We start from the raw sequence: 16,937 nt of genomic DNA, 5'->3' as shown, positions 1-16,937 counted from the left end.
ACTGTGGAAAAGATGGAACGAACCGTGACTTCGTATGTTAAGAAATGGCTTGGCGTCCCACGCTGTCTAACTAACATCTACTAATAACTTCTAATTCTGATTGTGGAATATATTACCTTTGAGTTTTACTTAGTTAAACTGTGTAAAATTACCTTCATTTTTTGCCATATAAGGCTGATTATCCTACTGCATAATACATTTTGAATTTTGTCCAAATTGTAGTCACTCAGTTTCAGCTTTGTTCATTTTTTATCATAGCTGGTTTCATTTAATGGGTATTTATTCAGTATCCTTTGTAATCAGTGTTGGCTGATTAAGATGGTAGCGCTGTAATTTCTTTAATTTTATAGATGAATAAAGTAACCTTTTTAATCCCAGAGGCTAATAAACCATTACAAGATTGTGCTACAGTCTTGTCAAACCTGATGAAACTTATTTACTGCTCTCAAGGGTTGAATCAGAGCTGAAGTCAAAGTGGCACTGAAACCAAACATTTGCAGACTCTGTTGCGGAGTCCTGCCCAGGATTTGGTGGCCCATTTACCTGAACCCTCTGACACCCAGTTTCTGAGTAAATGGTCACCCCATCCTACTCTGTGTGTGTGTGTGTGTGTGTGTGTGTGTGTGTGTGTGTCTCTCTCTCTCTCTCTCTCTCTCTCTCTCTCTCTCTCTCTCTCTCTCTCTCTCTCTCTCTCTTTCTTTCTGTCTTACCCAAGCACGCACACACACACACTTTCCTCCTCTGTCTACATCTGCTAAGACAGGTTTCTTGTAGGCCCCCTTCCCTCTTTTTTGTCCTCATGTGGTATTCCTTCTTTGTGTCCCCTGTTTCTCCAAGTGACGTCTTCTGCTGTCTCCCACAGCAACGCCATGGTGATGAGCTGCCCACTGTCATGTCCGGCGCCTCTGTTATGCTCATCCCTTCACCCCTCTCTCGTAAATAACTTGCCCTCTTTTTTTATCTTTATCTTTCCCCCATTCTGTGGACATTTTATCATGTTGAAATGGTCCAGTGCTGATTGACTGTAGCCAGGTTGCAGAGCCTAAAGACATGCTTGTTAAAGCTTCAGCATGACATAGGGATGACTCTTATTCCCTCTGTTACAGTGGGAGGCAGCAGCAGACTTTGAGAGACTCTGTTGTGAGGTGGGGCAACTCTAAACTGACCTCACTGATGCTGACCATGGAATAGATGATGGGTGTCATTCAGAGATGATGTCTCAGGGTGACTCTGGACTTCATGAACATGTTTTTTGACCAAGGTCATCATGAGATAGTAATGTGACCCATCACCCATTTCACTCTCTCCGTCATTTGCTTTGTTTCCTTTCTGCACTTGAGGGCAACCTGCCTCAGCACACTGACATTGCTCAGCATCTCTCTGAACAAAGAGCAGAACGCACTGCCGTGTATGTGAATGTGTGTGGAGCTGTGTGCATGAATATTATGGGATGGCGAGCAATGGTGTTGTCAGGCAAGGAAGTGGGGGTGGCTGAATGGGCGGTGAGCTGTGTGCACATGGGGGAGGGGGCAGAGGGAATAGACGACCCATGAATATTATGGGATGATGGTGGTGTTTGGCTGGGGGGGCGGGGGGGGGAGGTTGCAGCACATATGGGATAGAGGGAGTAGGAGGAGGTGTTGGTGACATTGTTGCACGTGAGTGCATGTGCACGTGCATAGATGCGTATGTAAGGGGCATTCAAGCGATTGTAACAGACAACGGCCAGACATAGGCCTTTGTTGCTATGCAATCTGCATGTAGCGCCCATTGGGGACGACTGCAGTGGCCATCACAGTAGAGGAAGCGGTGAAAGGCCTCTGGCCTCACAATTCAACTGTTCCTGCTCCCTTCTTTTACCATCTCTACGGAACCCAATGTGCAGAAAATACCATCTCTGATGCATCAGAAATCTTTGCCACCATGAACAAGAATAGACCTAAATGATTTTGCTTATGTATAAAATATTGTTTTCAATTTCCATGGCCCATGAATTAATTTCTGGCCTTTAGGGAGAAAAGCACAGACCTACAAGGGAAACAGTTAATACATTAATAATACTGTTGTTAAGGTAAACCATAATAGTAAATTAAATGAAAGCTCATGTGCATCTTTAAACACTAAGATACCCATTATTCAAAATGTAGAAAACCTAGTGCAATGTGTAATTACAGTATAATAATCCATGGCTGTCAAGTCTCAATGGTGTCTACTGTGACTTACACCTTACCAAGCAGCAGCCTGACAACTTTTTGGAGGATTCTTTTCTGACAGCAGCCCAAGGAACATAATTGTACATGCCTAAATCAGATTCAGAGCGATTAAGAGGTGCAATTCAAAGACATGTATGCCGCATGATTAGACTCTCATGTGGCCTTCAAATGCTCCTTCTAAGCTCTTATTTGAGTCCAAATATTTCAAATAAGACTTGTGCTTTCACTTTAAAATGCCAACAAAGCAAATGCCGCAAAGCATGAAGCATTGTTTGGCCTTTTGAACTGTAACACATAACCTCGGACCAAGAAACGTGTATGATGCACACCTGCCATGACTCTTGTGCTTCTGTATGGTACTGCGGTTGTGATTGCACAGTGGCTATGACCCAGGCTGTTGGTAAGGGAGCTCTGGGTTAAATTCCCACTGCTAAATGACATGTAATGTAATATTGCTCTTGAATGACTTGACCTTGGGGGATGCAGATAATGCAGTCTAGCTGTAAAAACAATACATGATAAAGAAGTATAATTCAGAGGGACAAATGAGTGGGCCTCTCTCACAATGTATCAATGAGGGTGTATTCAGAATGATTGAACTCACGTGTGGACTGCAAATGCTCCTTATGCGCTCTTAATTGGACTTGTTGCACATTCAAGTGCTTTTACTTTGAAGTAGTCACATGAACAACACAAACCCTGCTGACCAAAATATGATCATTGCGCACCCACTTTTATTTCTTGTTTTCAAAGATTTGACAAAGTAAGCAGCATAAAGATACAATGTGCTGCAGCACCATACCTAAACTGAGAAATGTGCAGCTGTAGCAGGCCTGTAATGGATGTTTTGTTTGATTTATTTGACACTTCTTTTGCACAGTATAATTGCCATCTGTAGTTGATATGGTGTGTCAAGTCTTGGTAATAGTAATAGCCATTAAATAAAACTGTTATTGTTTTGATGTGTCTCTGATGTGCAGCAACTCAAATCTTATTTACCGCATTACAAACTGAACTTGAGGGGAACACTTTGTGTGTTTAATGAATCAATTTTCTCACCTTTGACCTGCATCCCACCACAACAGATCAAATATGAATGATGTACACATGCCATTACTCTTGTGGACGTGCCCACCTGTTGGCCTATGTTGCTCTTGAAGGACTAGATCACACATAGACAGCCAGATCACAGTCATCTGGGTCAGTGAGACAGATGTGGTGCAGTCTACCTGTAATTTGAACACTGTGATAGCAGGCCTGCATCAGGGAAGCTGAGGAGCATTGTAGGCACATCACAATATTTGACACACACAGAGTACTGCTCTGTTACACTACCAAACTCAGGCCTGTTTGACCAGAGCACAGCACTGTAGGCATGCAGTCCACCTGTGTTTGGAGCACAACAAAAGTGAAGGCTCTTTGACCTTTTGGCATGGTCATGCTCAATCCCAGGTGGATGCTCAGTGAGTATTATGGTCTGTCACCAGTGGACTTGAGCTCCCCTGGAGACCATCTGATTTTTTTTTCTTCTTTCTTCTCTTTTTAGGAGTTACATATTATGGGATGTCTGCTGCTACTGCTGGAGTATTATGGTATGTCGAGGAGTGCAGAGAAGGGGGTGTCACCATGACAACGGGGTTGCTAAGGGGGCTGGGACTACTAGGGGAAGGAGTGTGCATGCAATGAGCCTGGTGCATGCATGCCTAGTAGTGGTAGTGTACGTGCGTACGTGCGTGCGCGCGCGCGCGTGTTGGAGGGGGTGGGGGCAGGCTGAGTATTATGGTCTGTCCGTTGCGAGGTAACTATGCAGAGTCCTGTGTGAGTGTGGGAGGGGGGGGGGGGGGGGGGGGGGGGGGGGGATTATTATGGGATGTCTGCCCCCTTTGTGTGTTTGTGAGGATGTTAGCTAAGCTCTTCCTGTAAGGTTGGGGAGAGAGAAGAGGGGGACGGAGCAACGTGTTCTGGGTCATTGACGGCTCTTTTTTATTTTTTTTATTTCACTGATCATTGGTTAGGGCGGTTAATGAATGAGCACTAAATGAGAACTGCCGCACAAACAGCCTGACTTGTATTCATTCTTGCACCGAGAGAGAGCACACCTCGAGCCGGGACTACACACACTAGTAAGTTTCTAATGTGTGATGGTTTCAATGCTTAAACTTTTCTTTAATGTATTATTTTAACTCGACGGGGTAAATTTGCATCATACTTGAAATAAATTAAAAATGCCACTTAACTTCATTCACTCCTGTGTAGAAAAATACCTGCAAATCAACAACACGTACTGTCCTAAGCATGGCTACATAATCTAGTTATCCAACTTGTTTGAGTACGCAGGTGGTCAAAGTCAATTAGATGCTTTGTAAATAAGACATGGGGAATCTACCAACCAATGCCAGTTATTTATTTATTTTCAGCACCCACCGCCCCCTCCCTTCCTGGACACCCCCGGTCAATTCTCCAACAGTCCCACGTCATTTTCCCTCCTCCCTCGCCGACCTAGAAGCAAGGTTTAGGAAGGATTAATTCGACCAGCAAGAAACGCTACGACAATGTCGGGCAGCGAGGATGAGAGGGAAGACTTTGGAGCCGCGGACGAGCACTCACTTCTTCACGGTACGCTCGTTTTTTATTCCTCTGAAGAAGGTCCATCTCTTTCTGTGACTTGAGCTTGCCGAAGCTAACGTTAGCTTAAGCTAGCCAGTTCGTCACTCGCCATTATAGACTAGTTAGCTAACTTGTCAAGCAAGTGTTTACAGTTTTAACTTTTATTTCTTAACCCCTCTTTTACCGAAAACATCCTACGGGTCTTATTGAGTGTGGGCGTGAACTGTCAAAGTTTCAAAGACAGAGAAACGACAAGTTTCAACCTGTTCTATTGTGGCAATGTGTGTGTGTGTGCGTGTGTGTGTGTGTTTGTGTGCGTGCGCGCGTGTGTGCGTGCAAGAACATTAAGTAGTGCTAGTGCGCGAGTCTGCTCTCCTCTCCCTCTAGCCTGCAGCAGGGCTCCTGGCCGCTTGTCTTCTCTCACTAATGACAGCATGTCACCCGCAGGGGAGGACGAGCCGGAGGATGCTCTGTCTGAAGTAGAGGAGGTACCCAAGTCGAAGAAGAAAAAGAAAGCCAAGAAGAGCAATCGAGAGAGCAGGAGCAGCAAGAGACAGAGACCCATCAGAGAGGTTAGTTTGCCAAACTTTTCATGTTTGTTAATGCTGCGACTCAGGGAATCCTATGGTATTACATTTTCGTCCGATTTGAACTGGTAAACAATTCTGTCAACCCAGCACGTGGGGCAACATCTCGGGTTGCACTCTAAAACAATCACAAGGTGGCTCTGTGAGTCATTGGGTTGCAGCTTAAAACCCACAGATCTCCCTGGACACGCACAAAGCATCCCGAAGTGATGGATTGTTTTGCAGCCAAATAGTAAGCTTATTCATGTGCTTTTGACTTTTATTCACATGGAAGCAAAATAGCTATAAAAAAGATACATTAATCCTAATTTCTGTTATGTGATGTAATTAATGTGAAGAGTTGGGGTGTAATTAAGAGAGATAAGCACAATTCCTGTAATAAGGGCTGAAACTAACCATTATTTTCTGAATTAAGCAATTAATGTTTTTGATTATAAAATACCTGTCATGCCAAGTATAATATTTCAGGGCCCAAGATGACACATTCAAACAGCTAATGTCGTCTGACAGTCCAACAGTTCAAAACCGGATTACAGTTTCAGTTTACAATGATGACATGCTGATATAGAGCTGTAACAATTAGTCAATAAATCGATAAACTAAAATAATCCTTAACTACTAATAATCAATACATCGTTATGAGACATTTTCAAAGGAAAAATGCTAAACTTCTCTCATTCCAGCTTCTCAAATGTGAATCCTTCTGGTTTCCTTAGTTTCCATGACAGTAAAAGGTTTGACATTTAATTCAACTTAATTTAGTTTAGTCAACTAATTTTCTGTTAATCGACTAATATATTTAGTAACTGATCGCTACAACTGTACCATAAATTAGTGTTAACCCTGTACTGACCAATGTAGCTCCATGGATGATGGTAGAACTTTGGGACTTTCCACACAAACTTCCACATCCCAATAGATGGATAATTATTTATACATACATATATATATACATATATATATATATATATATATATATATATATATATATATATATATATATATAATGTCAATAGAAATCAAATAAAAGTGATGACTCTTTAATTTCTATATATAAGACATAAAATGTGTACAAGCACCATTTGTCTTAGTGTGATTTGTAAAGTGACTCTACATTTTGCAGGAGTTGCCAGTCAGCTCCCCAGATCACCTGATTGGAGTAGAAGCAGCAGGGAGAGATGCAGAAGAGGGAGCTGTGCGGTCAGAGAGTGAAGGAAGTGATTATGCCCCCGGGAAGAAAAAGAAGAAACGCTCCAGCTCTGCCAAAGAGAAGAAGAAAGGAGGTGCGGCTGCGGCAGCAGAGAAAGGAAGCTCATCCAGCTCAAAGAGCAAACGTAAAGATCCAGAACCTGAAGAGGATGAGGATGATGAGGATGATTGCCAGGTAAAGATTTATTCAGACTCAGCTTCTGAGTGGATAGTTCATTCCTTCAGGCATTCCAACACGACAAACTAACCTCCCCTTGCTGTTCTTTTCAACCCATCTCCTCCTGTCTCAGCCTAAAAGTTCCAATCAGCTGCTGGAGGCCTGGGGCATGAAAGACATTGATCATGTCTTTACTCAGGAAGACTACAGCTCCCTCACCAACTACAAGGCCTTCAGCCAGTTTGTTAGGTGAGGAGACCCCTTTTATAGTAATAGATATTTTTGTCTACCTTGTTATTTAATGAAGCTGTGTATGTATGGAAATATAAAACAACAAACGTTTTTCTTATATACTTGATGTCTGTAGGCCATTAATTGCAGCTAAGAACCCCAAAATTGCAGTGTCCAAGATGATGACTTTGATGATGGCTAAGTGGAGAGAATTCAGCACCAACAACCCTCTTAAGGTATTGCAATCCTGAACAAGGTTGCACATCTGATTTGTAGGGAACCATATGTCGCTCTCCTTTTTTTGTATTTGACAGTAGAGAGCAGAGTTTTCTAACTCTGCAATGTGTCCCCCTGTAGGGTTGCGCCACTGCCAATGCAGCCCTTGCAGCTGCCAATGTGGCTGCAGCTGTGGAGAACATGGTGGCAGGGACAGACGGAGGGGCAGAGACCAGTGCTGCAGCTTCACCTGCACCGGCTCCTCCTGCCTCCGCTCCGACACCTGCTACACCCCCGGCAGCACCCGTAGTTCCACTCCGCAAGGCCAAGACCAAAGAGGGCAAAGGTAAAGTAGGATACATATTGAACATGATTTCTAGCCTTAACATGATTAATTCAACATGAAGATAAAGGTGCTTTGTTATTCATGGTGTTATTTATTTTTCTGTGTCTTCTCAGGTCCCAACGCTCGCAGGAAGTCGAAGCCCACGCCGAAGCCTCTGCCGAAGCCCAAACCTAAAAAGGTGGCTCCGCTCAAGATCAAACTAGGGGGCCTCAACAGCAAGAGGAAGCGCTCCTCTGTAAGATTCTCTTTGTGCCACCCTATTTCTCTGTTTACAGTACAGTGTTAACGTTTGAAAATTAGCGGGATCATTAAATCAGAATATTAACAATGTACTATAATGTAACCAGTCATTTCTCTCATTCCCAATGTCCTCTTACTGTTTCTCTGTTAGAGTGATGAAGATGAACCCGATGTTGACAGTGACTTTGACGATGGGACTTTCTCTGTATCAGACGGCTCTAACCGCAGCAGCCGTCCTAAGAAGAAACCTAAGAGTGCAAAGAAAAAGAAGAAAGGTTGGCATGGAAATATGACTTAAATAAAAAGGCTGTTCTGTTATTTGTGAATCAGTGACAAAGCAGCCTTATGAAGGAGGTGGAGAAAATAAAGGCCTTTACTTCTTAAATGTCAATGTCTATGGACCTAATTTTTTCTGCTATTTATCTGTGGGTGTCCTCTCTCAGTGGAGACCGAGGATGGCGATGGCTACGAGACAGATCACCAGGACTACTGTGAGGTGTGCCAGCAGGGAGGAGAGATCATTTTGTGTGACACCTGTCCCAGAGCTTATCACATGGTCTGCCTGGACCCTGATATGGAGAAGGCCCCTGAGGGCAAGTGGAGCTGCCCACACTGTGTAAGTATCCCTCAGTGCTGTGCAGAGAAGACCATTGATCCTGTGTTTGAAAAGATTTGGTCTGATTCTTGGAGGATAGAACACCAGAGCAACAATTGACACCTGCCTGTAAAGTATTGTTGTGTCGAAGTGTATTACTGGAAAGTTGCTCTGACGGAGGGTTGGTTGTTGGGAAATGGACTTTGTAATGGTGATTTATAAAATATTTTTGTGTTCTCCATTTCTCTTTGTTCACTGCCTGAATCTTTTTGCTCATGTTCCCATTTATCTTTTTCTATTCCCCACCACACATCTCACCTAACCCTCCGTCCCCCATTTCCTCTTCTTGTCCCTCCCTCCCTCCCTCCACTTTGGCTCCACACACAAACATGCACGCAATGCACACACACCCCACCCCCGGCACTCTTGAAAATCACTCCACACCCCTCCCTTTTTTCTTTTCACTCCGTTCCGCATACCTTCCCTGGCTGTCTGCCTTGTCTCACACTTAATCCACCTCTCTCTGTCTGTAATTCTGCCGCTAGGAGAAGGAGGGGATCCAGTGGGAGGCCAGGGATGATCTCTCTGAGGCCGAAGGGGAGGATGAAGAAGACAGAAGGGATGAAGGGGTGGAGGAAGAAGACGACCTCCACATTGAGTTCTGCCGGGTGTGCAAGGATGGAGGGGAGCTGCTTTGCTGTGACACCTGCCCCTCCTCCTACCACATCCACTGCCTCAACCCTCCTCTCCCTGAAATCCCCAATGGAGAATGGATCTGCCCCCGCTGCAAGGTGAGTGCTGTGCATGTGAGTCTGCGTGTACTTGTGCTCACGTGGGCCTGCATGCGGATGCAGATCCCGTCTTGTGCACCTACAGTATTTAAGATAAACCATGGCAGCTTTTTATTTTGCTGATTTTCTCATGTCAAAATTCATTCCTATTATTTTTTTAAACATATTTTTTTTTAAATCAAATTCCTTCTGTTCATTGAAAAAGCAACAGATCCTAAAATATTTCCTCCCCGTTCCTACTCCCTAACAGTGTCCACGGATGAAGGGCAAAGTCCAGAAGGTTTTAACATGGCGATGGGGTGAACCGCCCGCCCCCACGCCTGTACCTCGGCCGGCTGACCTTCCTGCTGATGCTCATGATCCCCCGCCACTGGTGGGCCGCAGGGAGAGGGAGTTCTTTGTCAAATGGTGCAACATGTCCTACTGGCACTGCTCCTGGGTGCTGGAGCTACAGGTAGCACACTCAGAAAAAGTATCCACCTGTAGTTGATAATGTGGATTATTCCTATCGCTAACTTCACAAACACACAAGACACACACAAACCCAATGGTCCAGTATATTCAGACTGCCCTCTTTCTATCTCCCTGTTGCTCATCCCTAGTTGGAGCTGAACTGCCAGGTGATGTTCCGTAATTACCAGAGGAAGACTGACATGGACGAACCGCCCCCTGTAGACTTTGGAGGTGAGGGTGATGAAAACAAAAGCACCAAGAGGAAGAACAAGGATCCTCTCTTTGTCCACATGGAGGAGGAGTTTTACCGTTATGGAGTCAAGATGGAATGGCTGATGATCCACCGCATTCTCAACCACAGGTAGGACACATATCTCATATGAAGCACACAGATCCCCTATAAAAAGGAGCCTATAGTAAATTTTGTTTGCTCTGAAGCTGTGGAACCATCAGACTAAATTAGTATTATAGTTGTTAAAAATTGCTGTTTTAACAGTCCATCTCTATTATTTTTTTTAATTCAGTGTTGACAAAAAGAACAACATACATTACTTGATCAAATGGAGAGATCTGCCTTATGACCAGTCAACCTGGGAGAGCGAAGACATGGACATCCCAGAGTTTGACACCTACAAACAAACATACTGGAATCACAGGTACGCAGAGACTTGCAAAATCTCGGATGGGGGGACCTCTAGCTCACCTGGGATTCAGCGGGTTGGATTAGAACAAAATTGCAATTTAAATTTTTTTTAAATCTCAAAAACCTTTGTCTTCATTTTTGACTAAGAGAGTTGATGATGGGTGATGAGGGCAAACCTGTTAAGAAGCTGAAGAAGACCGTCAAAGTCAAGAAGGCAGAGCGTCCACCTGCCAATCCAGTTGTAGATGTAAGTATTTTAAACTTTGAAGCAAAGGAAACCTTCCAAACACAGCCTTGGTTATTTTGAAACCTATCTTGCCATATGTAGTGTTTTCAATAGACAATTGAATTATTATAAAAAGAAGCATTGCTGGCTAGTGTATTCCCTTGGCAGAATAAAAGTAGCTTGAATCAGGACAGATGTGGAATTGATTTTCTTGGTTTCTTCCTTCCAGCCCACCATCAAGTTTGATCGGCAGCCTGACTACCTGGACAGCACAGGAGGCACTCTGCATCCCTACCAACTGGAGGGCTTAAACTGGCTAAGGTTTTCCTGGGCTCAGGCCACAGACACAATCCTGGCTGATGAGATGGGTTTAGGAAAGACTGTACAGACTGCTGTCTTCCTCTACTCATTGTACAAGGAGGTGAGAACAGTATAAATGATTGTGTGAGTGTATGTAAATGGGTGAATGAGAAGCAAATTGTAAAGCGCTCTGGGTAAAAACGCTATGTGAATGCAGAAATTTAAAAATAAATCATACATTTTTACATGTTAATGTTGACTTTGTCTTCATGGTAAAGGGTCACTCCAAAGGTCCCTTCCTGGTTAGTGCTCCCCTGTCCACCATCATTAACTGGGAGAGAGAGTTTGAGATGTGGGCCCCTGACATGTACGTGGTGACCTACGTAGGTGACAAAGACAGCAGGGCTGTCACCAGAGAGAACGAGTTCTCCTTTGAGGGAAACGCCATCCGAGGCGGAAAAAAAGCCTCCAAGATGAAGGTAAGAATATTAAAGATCTTCAATATGTAATACTGATGGAGTGTAGTCAGTTTGAATAGGTGCCCTGCACTCTAGCACTTGCTGTCCTGTATTGAATCAATAGTTACACTGATCTGAATTTACATTACAAGATGTTAATGCTGCAAATTATACAAAATGTCAACCACCGGTTTTAATTTGTGGCGCTATATTACCAATGGAAACAATCGCTTGCAGCCCTTATAATTGTGTTTGTACTTATTTTCCTGTTTGGCAACTTAACTTATCTCCTCCTCTCTTTGGGCTTTACAGAAAGATTCAACAGTCAAGTTCCATGTCCTGCTGACATCGTATGAGTTGATTACCATTGACCAGGCTGTGCTGGGCTCCATTGAATGGGCCTGTCTGGTTGTGGACGAGGCTCACAGGCTCAAAAACAACCAGTCCAAGGTAGTAACAACTTGATTGTTTAGACTGTGTTTCAAATGTCATCAAAAAATATTTTATTGAATGCCTAATATTTAATGTTTTTTTGTCTCCCTTCCTGTTGTTAGTTCTTCCGAGTGTTGAACAATTATCCGCTGCAACACAAGCTGCTGCTAACTGGGACTCCCCTTCAGAACAACCTGGAAGAGCTCTTTCACTTGCTGAACTTCTTGACCCCAGAGAGATTCAAGTCAGTAGCCCCACATGTGGCCACAGCAAATGTGGCTGTATTGCAAGTACAATGAATACATCACCCTCACCCTATATTAATGTTTTTTTTTCTTCTATGCAGCAACCTGGAAGGGTTCCTGGAGGAGTTTGCAGACATTGCCAAAGAGGACCAGATCAAGAAGCTTCATGACATGTTGGGACCACACATGCTCAGGAGACTGAAGGCTGATGTTTTCAAACACATGCCCTCAAAGACTGAGCTCATTGTCAGAGTGGAGCTGAGCCCCATGCAGAAGTACGTAGAGAGAAGATGTGTAGTAAAATGCTTACACAGTTAAAGAATACACCCATGAAAATGAAACCAGTCCACATATTGAAGACCATGGAGGGAATGTTTCTGTCATATGTCTGAATTTTGTAAATAATTGTATATCATATTTTCCTTTGTCTGATCTCTTTTTTTATAATAAGAAAAAAAAATCTTTCTCATGTTGTAACCCAGGAAATACTACAAGTTTATCCTAACACGTAACTTTGAGGCCCTGAACACTCGTGGAGGAGGAAACCAAGTTTCTCTGCTCAATGTAGTAATGGACCTAAAAAAGTGCTGCAATCACCCCTACCTCTTTCCGGCAGCCGCTATGGTATGATCCAAGTCTTTTCACACAATTATGGGGGAACAAACTGTTTCTTCTGGGGGTTAGTGATCTACGCCATGTGTTCAGATTTCTTACTCTGATTGTAGGAAGCACCAAAACTTCCAAATGGCATGTATGAGGGCAATGCTCTGACCAAGTCTTCAGGAAAATTGACGCTGCTTCAGAAGATGATGAGGAAGCTGAAGGAGGGAGGCCACAGGGTTCTGGTCTTCTCTCAGATGACCAAAATGCTGGACCTGCTGGAGGACTTCCTGGAGAATGAGGGATACAAATATGAGAGAATTGATGGAGGAGTCACCGGCAACATGAGACAGGAGGCCATCGACCGCTTTAACGGTGAGCCGTACACAAACACTGTTTGCATTGACTAAAAACAGCTGCTCTGGTATGCTATCAGTGGGCTAATTTTCTTTCCCCTCTATGTTTCTTTTTCTGTTGTTCATCCCAACAGCTCCCGGTGCTCCCCAGTTTGCGTTCCTCCTCTCTACCAGAGCTGGTGGTTTGGGCATTAATCTTGCCTCTGCTGACACTGTCATCATCTACGACTCTGACTGGAACCCCCACAATGACATCCAGGTATGTAAACCCCCAGGCGTGAACCTCAGCATGTTTGTTTGTCGAGATGGTCGGTAAATATGCCGTTTGTTTCATATGTGTACTTTGTAGGCGTTCAGCAGAGCTCACCGTATTGGGCAGAACAGGAAAGTGATGATTTATCGCTTTGTCACCAAAGCCTCTGTGGAGGAGAGGATCACCCAGGTCTGTGAAGAGAAACAAGAAATGACACGTACCTCTTAAAATTGTATCAACAACGTCAGGAATGTGTGATCACCTGCTCACTGCTTGTTTGTCCTCCATCTACCTTCCTCTACCAGGTGGCGAAGAAGAAGATGATGCTCACTCATCTAGTGGTGCGACCAGGTCTCGGCTCCAAGACAGGCTCCATGTCCAAGCAGGAGCTCGACGACATCCTCAAGTTTGGAACAGAAGAGCTGTTTAAGGATGAACTCGGAGAGGGTGAGTCGACTTTAACCCACTGAGAGATAAACTTTAAACTGAGAAACAACTTTAACTTTGCAACGTTGAATGGAGTCAACATTTCTCAAAGCATAAAAGGGTGGCTAGGTAATTTCTGATTGTTGTAAAACAAGAGGAGCTACAACTAGTTTGTCAATGTTGTAAGTGGATCAGAAAAAGGCATTGTTATTATCTATTTTAAGCTAAATCGAAGATTGAGCCTTGGCTTATTTAACACAATTCTGATCCACCTACACCTCCTGTCCTATCAACCGTATATTATAATTTTTGAAAGTAATTCATATTTTTTTCCATGTTTTTGTTAAAAATAAAGATCTGTAATGCACACTGTTTTGCCAGTGAATAGCTATTCAAACATTTACGTAACTTACATTTAATAGGTAAAACTAACTTAAATGTACTTCACTGCACATTGTTCTACTTGGGTTATGTGAGATAATCAGGATACAGTACATACACTGGTCTAAAAAAGGAGTTGGGGTTAAAATCTGAAAATGGGGAGAGACTGCATGCCTCTGGCTGAAGTGAACACTCCTCCGCCAGGATGCTCGTCTGATCTTTCAAGTGTTACAGGGAGTAAATATATTTGTTGCTACCTTCCTTTTTATTTGACTCATCGTGCTTTCAGGGGACAACAAGGAGGACGACAGCAGTGTGATTCATTACGATGACCACGCCATTGACCGTTTGCTAGACAGGAACCAGGATGCCACAGATGACACTGAGCTCCAGAGCATGAACGAATACCTCAGTTCCTTTAAAGTGGCCCAGTATGTGGTTAAAGATGAAGACGATGAGGTAGGAGTGCATCTACAAAATGTATGTGCACATTTTCTTTAGTCAAAAGTATCTAAAAAAATCTCCTAAAACTATAGGTCTTAACTACAGAAAAACTAGCATTTCAGTCTTTGGTGCAGCTTCAGACATACACCAAGTTTTGACCTATAATAAGCATTATTTTTTATTTTATTATGAAAAGCTTAAAAGGTTTTACAAATTAAAAAAGCTTAATTCACAGGCTTTATATAATAATATATATTAGGGCTGTACCAAATGTCATTTTTTTTTATGTTTGAAGTTTCTATAGAGCTTTTAAAGGAAGCTTTGATTGTCTGTTGTCATAGCCCAAACAATTCCATGTGATACATAACAGGCTGTGATCTTTTTTGTAACAAATTAAATAATTCACCATAGGCCTTATAGTGTTAGAGCCAAATGTTTTCTTTTGTTATTGTTGTATAAATGTTGTTTATGGTGCTGTTAAATTGCTGCTAGACTGCCCCGTTAATAGCTCAAAAATATAAGGTTAATGTCTACCTGCGGGCTATTCACTTGGGACTTCTGGGCCTTGGACACCCCCTCCGTTGCCTCGAAGAACATGTCGGATCTGTGCAAAGCACCCGAACAAAAACACTGAGACTTCACCGGCAGTATGATAATAATAACCACAACACAAGGTTTTACTCTCAGTAGTTTCTGTGACATGAGAAATATTAGGGCAACCTTCAGCTCACCTGGTAGAGCATGTGCCCCATGAAGCTTCCCGGGTTCGAGTCCAACCCGTGGCCCCTCTCTCTCTCCCCCCCCCCCCAACCCCCCTTTCCTGGCATTCTACAGCTGCTCTATAAGAATGGAAGTAAAATGCCCTCAAAATAAATGACTATTAACTAAGTACTAATGTTTAAATATAGGGCTGTACAATTAATCACAATTGCATTGGAATCGCAATAGTGACCAGTGCAATATCCAAATCGCAGGGGTGCGCAATATTTGTTAACGGGCGAATAAATGTCCAACCTTTCTGAATTAAGTATTGTATTGCTGCAGAGACGTCCCAGCCTCCAACTTGTATCCTTCAGTCAAAAGAAAAAAATCTTGATTTGGTACAGATCCTCTCAAAAATCACATTATAATCATTTTAAATTTCTTTCAATGTTAACAATTTTCATAAAAGAATTACAATAATGATACTAAATTATCATTCCCTCCAATATTTTGAATCATATCGCAAAGCTACCTATAAGGCTATAGCCTCACCTAGTGGAAAAGTCATGCCTCCATTGTGTGGGTTACACAAGTCTACAAATAGTATAATACTAATAACTAGCCCAATCTTTACCTGCAAGTGTGCATAAATACCAGATTTAAATAGAAAGAATATATATGAAAAAACATTAAAGGTGGCCAACATTAAAATGTTGATTCAGAACTTGAATGTCAACATTATGAATAAAGCTTCAAAGCTTCAAAGTATTCCGGACAGCCCTAATATATAAATCATATTAACCACGCTTTGTTTTCTGTGAGGAGGAGGAAGTGGAAAGAGAGGTGATCAAGCAGGAGGAAAGTGTTGATCCTGACTACTGGGAGAAGCTGCTCCGTCACCACTACGAGCAGCAGCAGGAAGACCTCGCCCGAAATTTGGGCAAAGGCAAAAGAACTCGAAAGCCAGTCAACTACAATGACGGCTCCCAGGAGGACCGAGGTATAAGACAGGGTACAGAACAATATATCATGCAAACTCTTCTTGTGTGTGTGTGTGTGTGTGTGCGCTCAGTGTTGTTGGTGGTGTTTGTGTGGTGTTGATGTAACATGGTAGGAGGAGGTTTATGTTGTTAGTATAAGTAGATTGGGTATACGTAGAAATGTGTTAGTTGTGTGTTATTTAGAAAGTGAAAATTGCTTTCTTCTCAAATCTAGTATGTTTAAAAAATTGTATTTAAATGCAGGGGGTGATCTTATTAAGAAACATTACAAAGTTGTCCTCAAATCTGAAACATGATGAGTGATGTATATAGAGCAGTTTGGACTTCTCCTCAGTGCAGTTATCGAGCTGCTTTTGTAATCCTGCAGTATCCCCCCTCCCTTTGAAACAGACTTATTTGAGCAAAGGGACTACAGGATTATAAGTACAATAGCAGCAGACTTGGGAAACGACTAAATACAACAAACCAATGACAATTTATTAGAGAAACTGAAAAGCAGTAGCCCCCCTCCTGGCTAAAACCTGGTTGACTGGGCAACCATTGATAAGATAATGTCCAGGCAAGGAAGAGTTGTGTCCTTTTTTTATTTTCTCCCTCTTCAACATTTATGTCTGTGCTTCCTTTAGACTGGCAAGAGGATCAGTCTGACAACCAGTCTGATTACTCGGTGGCCTCGGAGGAAGGCGACGAGGACTTTGATGAACGGGCTGAAGGTAAGGCTCACTGTTTTGATCACTGCTGAAAATAGGAATGTGTGTGTGCGTTTGTGTGCTTCAGAGCAGGTGAGCGGAGGGGAGTAGGGAGAATTTCTGCTTGTCGCTTACA

At 43.0% G+C, this 16,937-nt stretch overlaps 1 protein-coding gene across 7 annotated transcripts in view; it reads left to right on the top strand.

Annotated features, from left to right (window-relative positions):
- Nucleotides 1-16,937, top strand: part of chd4b (chromodomain helicase DNA binding protein 4b) — a 37,361-nt gene that overhangs the window by 13,635 nt on the left and 6,789 nt on the right. For 2 of the 7 annotated variants that reach the window (XM_034874093.1, XM_034874088.1), the window contains exons 1-28: nucleotides 4,077-4,336; nucleotides 4,631-4,829; nucleotides 5,268-5,392; nucleotides 6,531-6,791; nucleotides 6,907-7,022; nucleotides 7,141-7,240; nucleotides 7,362-7,566; nucleotides 7,680-7,801; nucleotides 7,958-8,081; nucleotides 8,250-8,422; nucleotides 8,947-9,192; nucleotides 9,443-9,646; nucleotides 9,795-10,006; nucleotides 10,170-10,301; nucleotides 10,436-10,535; nucleotides 10,744-10,935; nucleotides 11,093-11,293; nucleotides 11,585-11,722; nucleotides 11,827-11,948; nucleotides 12,051-12,224; nucleotides 12,432-12,573; nucleotides 12,675-12,924; nucleotides 13,040-13,164; nucleotides 13,255-13,347; nucleotides 13,464-13,605; nucleotides 14,255-14,424; nucleotides 15,934-16,123; nucleotides 16,739-16,825. In XM_034874093.1, coding sequence (XP_034729984.1) covers nucleotides 4,766-4,829; nucleotides 5,268-5,392; nucleotides 6,531-6,791; nucleotides 6,907-7,022; nucleotides 7,141-7,240; nucleotides 7,362-7,566; nucleotides 7,680-7,801; nucleotides 7,958-8,081; nucleotides 8,250-8,422; nucleotides 8,947-9,192; nucleotides 9,443-9,646; nucleotides 9,795-10,006; nucleotides 10,170-10,301; nucleotides 10,436-10,535; nucleotides 10,744-10,935; nucleotides 11,093-11,293; nucleotides 11,585-11,722; nucleotides 11,827-11,948; nucleotides 12,051-12,224; nucleotides 12,432-12,573; nucleotides 12,675-12,924; nucleotides 13,040-13,164; nucleotides 13,255-13,347; nucleotides 13,464-13,605; nucleotides 14,255-14,424; nucleotides 15,934-16,123; nucleotides 16,739-16,825 — 4,210 coding nt within the window. In that variant the 5' untranslated portion in view covers nucleotides 4,077-4,336; nucleotides 4,631-4,765. Of the gene's footprint in view, nucleotides 1-2,991; nucleotides 2,999-3,920; nucleotides 3,923-4,076; nucleotides 4,337-4,630; nucleotides 4,830-5,267; nucleotides 5,393-6,530; nucleotides 6,792-6,906; nucleotides 7,023-7,140; nucleotides 7,241-7,361; nucleotides 7,567-7,679; nucleotides 7,802-7,957; nucleotides 8,082-8,249; nucleotides 8,423-8,946; nucleotides 9,193-9,442; nucleotides 9,647-9,794; nucleotides 10,007-10,169; nucleotides 10,302-10,435; nucleotides 10,536-10,743; nucleotides 10,936-11,092; nucleotides 11,294-11,584; nucleotides 11,723-11,826; nucleotides 11,949-12,050; nucleotides 12,225-12,431; nucleotides 12,574-12,674; nucleotides 12,925-13,039; nucleotides 13,165-13,254; nucleotides 13,348-13,463; nucleotides 13,606-14,254; nucleotides 14,425-15,933; nucleotides 16,124-16,738; nucleotides 16,826-16,937 lie in introns of those variants that run through there. The other 5 variants (XM_034874091.1, XM_034874095.1, XM_034874092.1 and 2 more) reach the window with 5 other exon arrangements.

This window comes from Etheostoma cragini, chromosome 6 (assembly GCF_013103735.1).
Source record: "Etheostoma cragini isolate CJK2018 chromosome 6, CSU_Ecrag_1.0, whole genome shotgun sequence".
Classification (NCBI taxonomy): domain Eukaryota; kingdom Metazoa; phylum Chordata; class Actinopteri; order Perciformes; family Percidae; genus Etheostoma; species Etheostoma cragini.
This window is presented reverse-complemented; position numbering and strand designations above follow the sequence as displayed.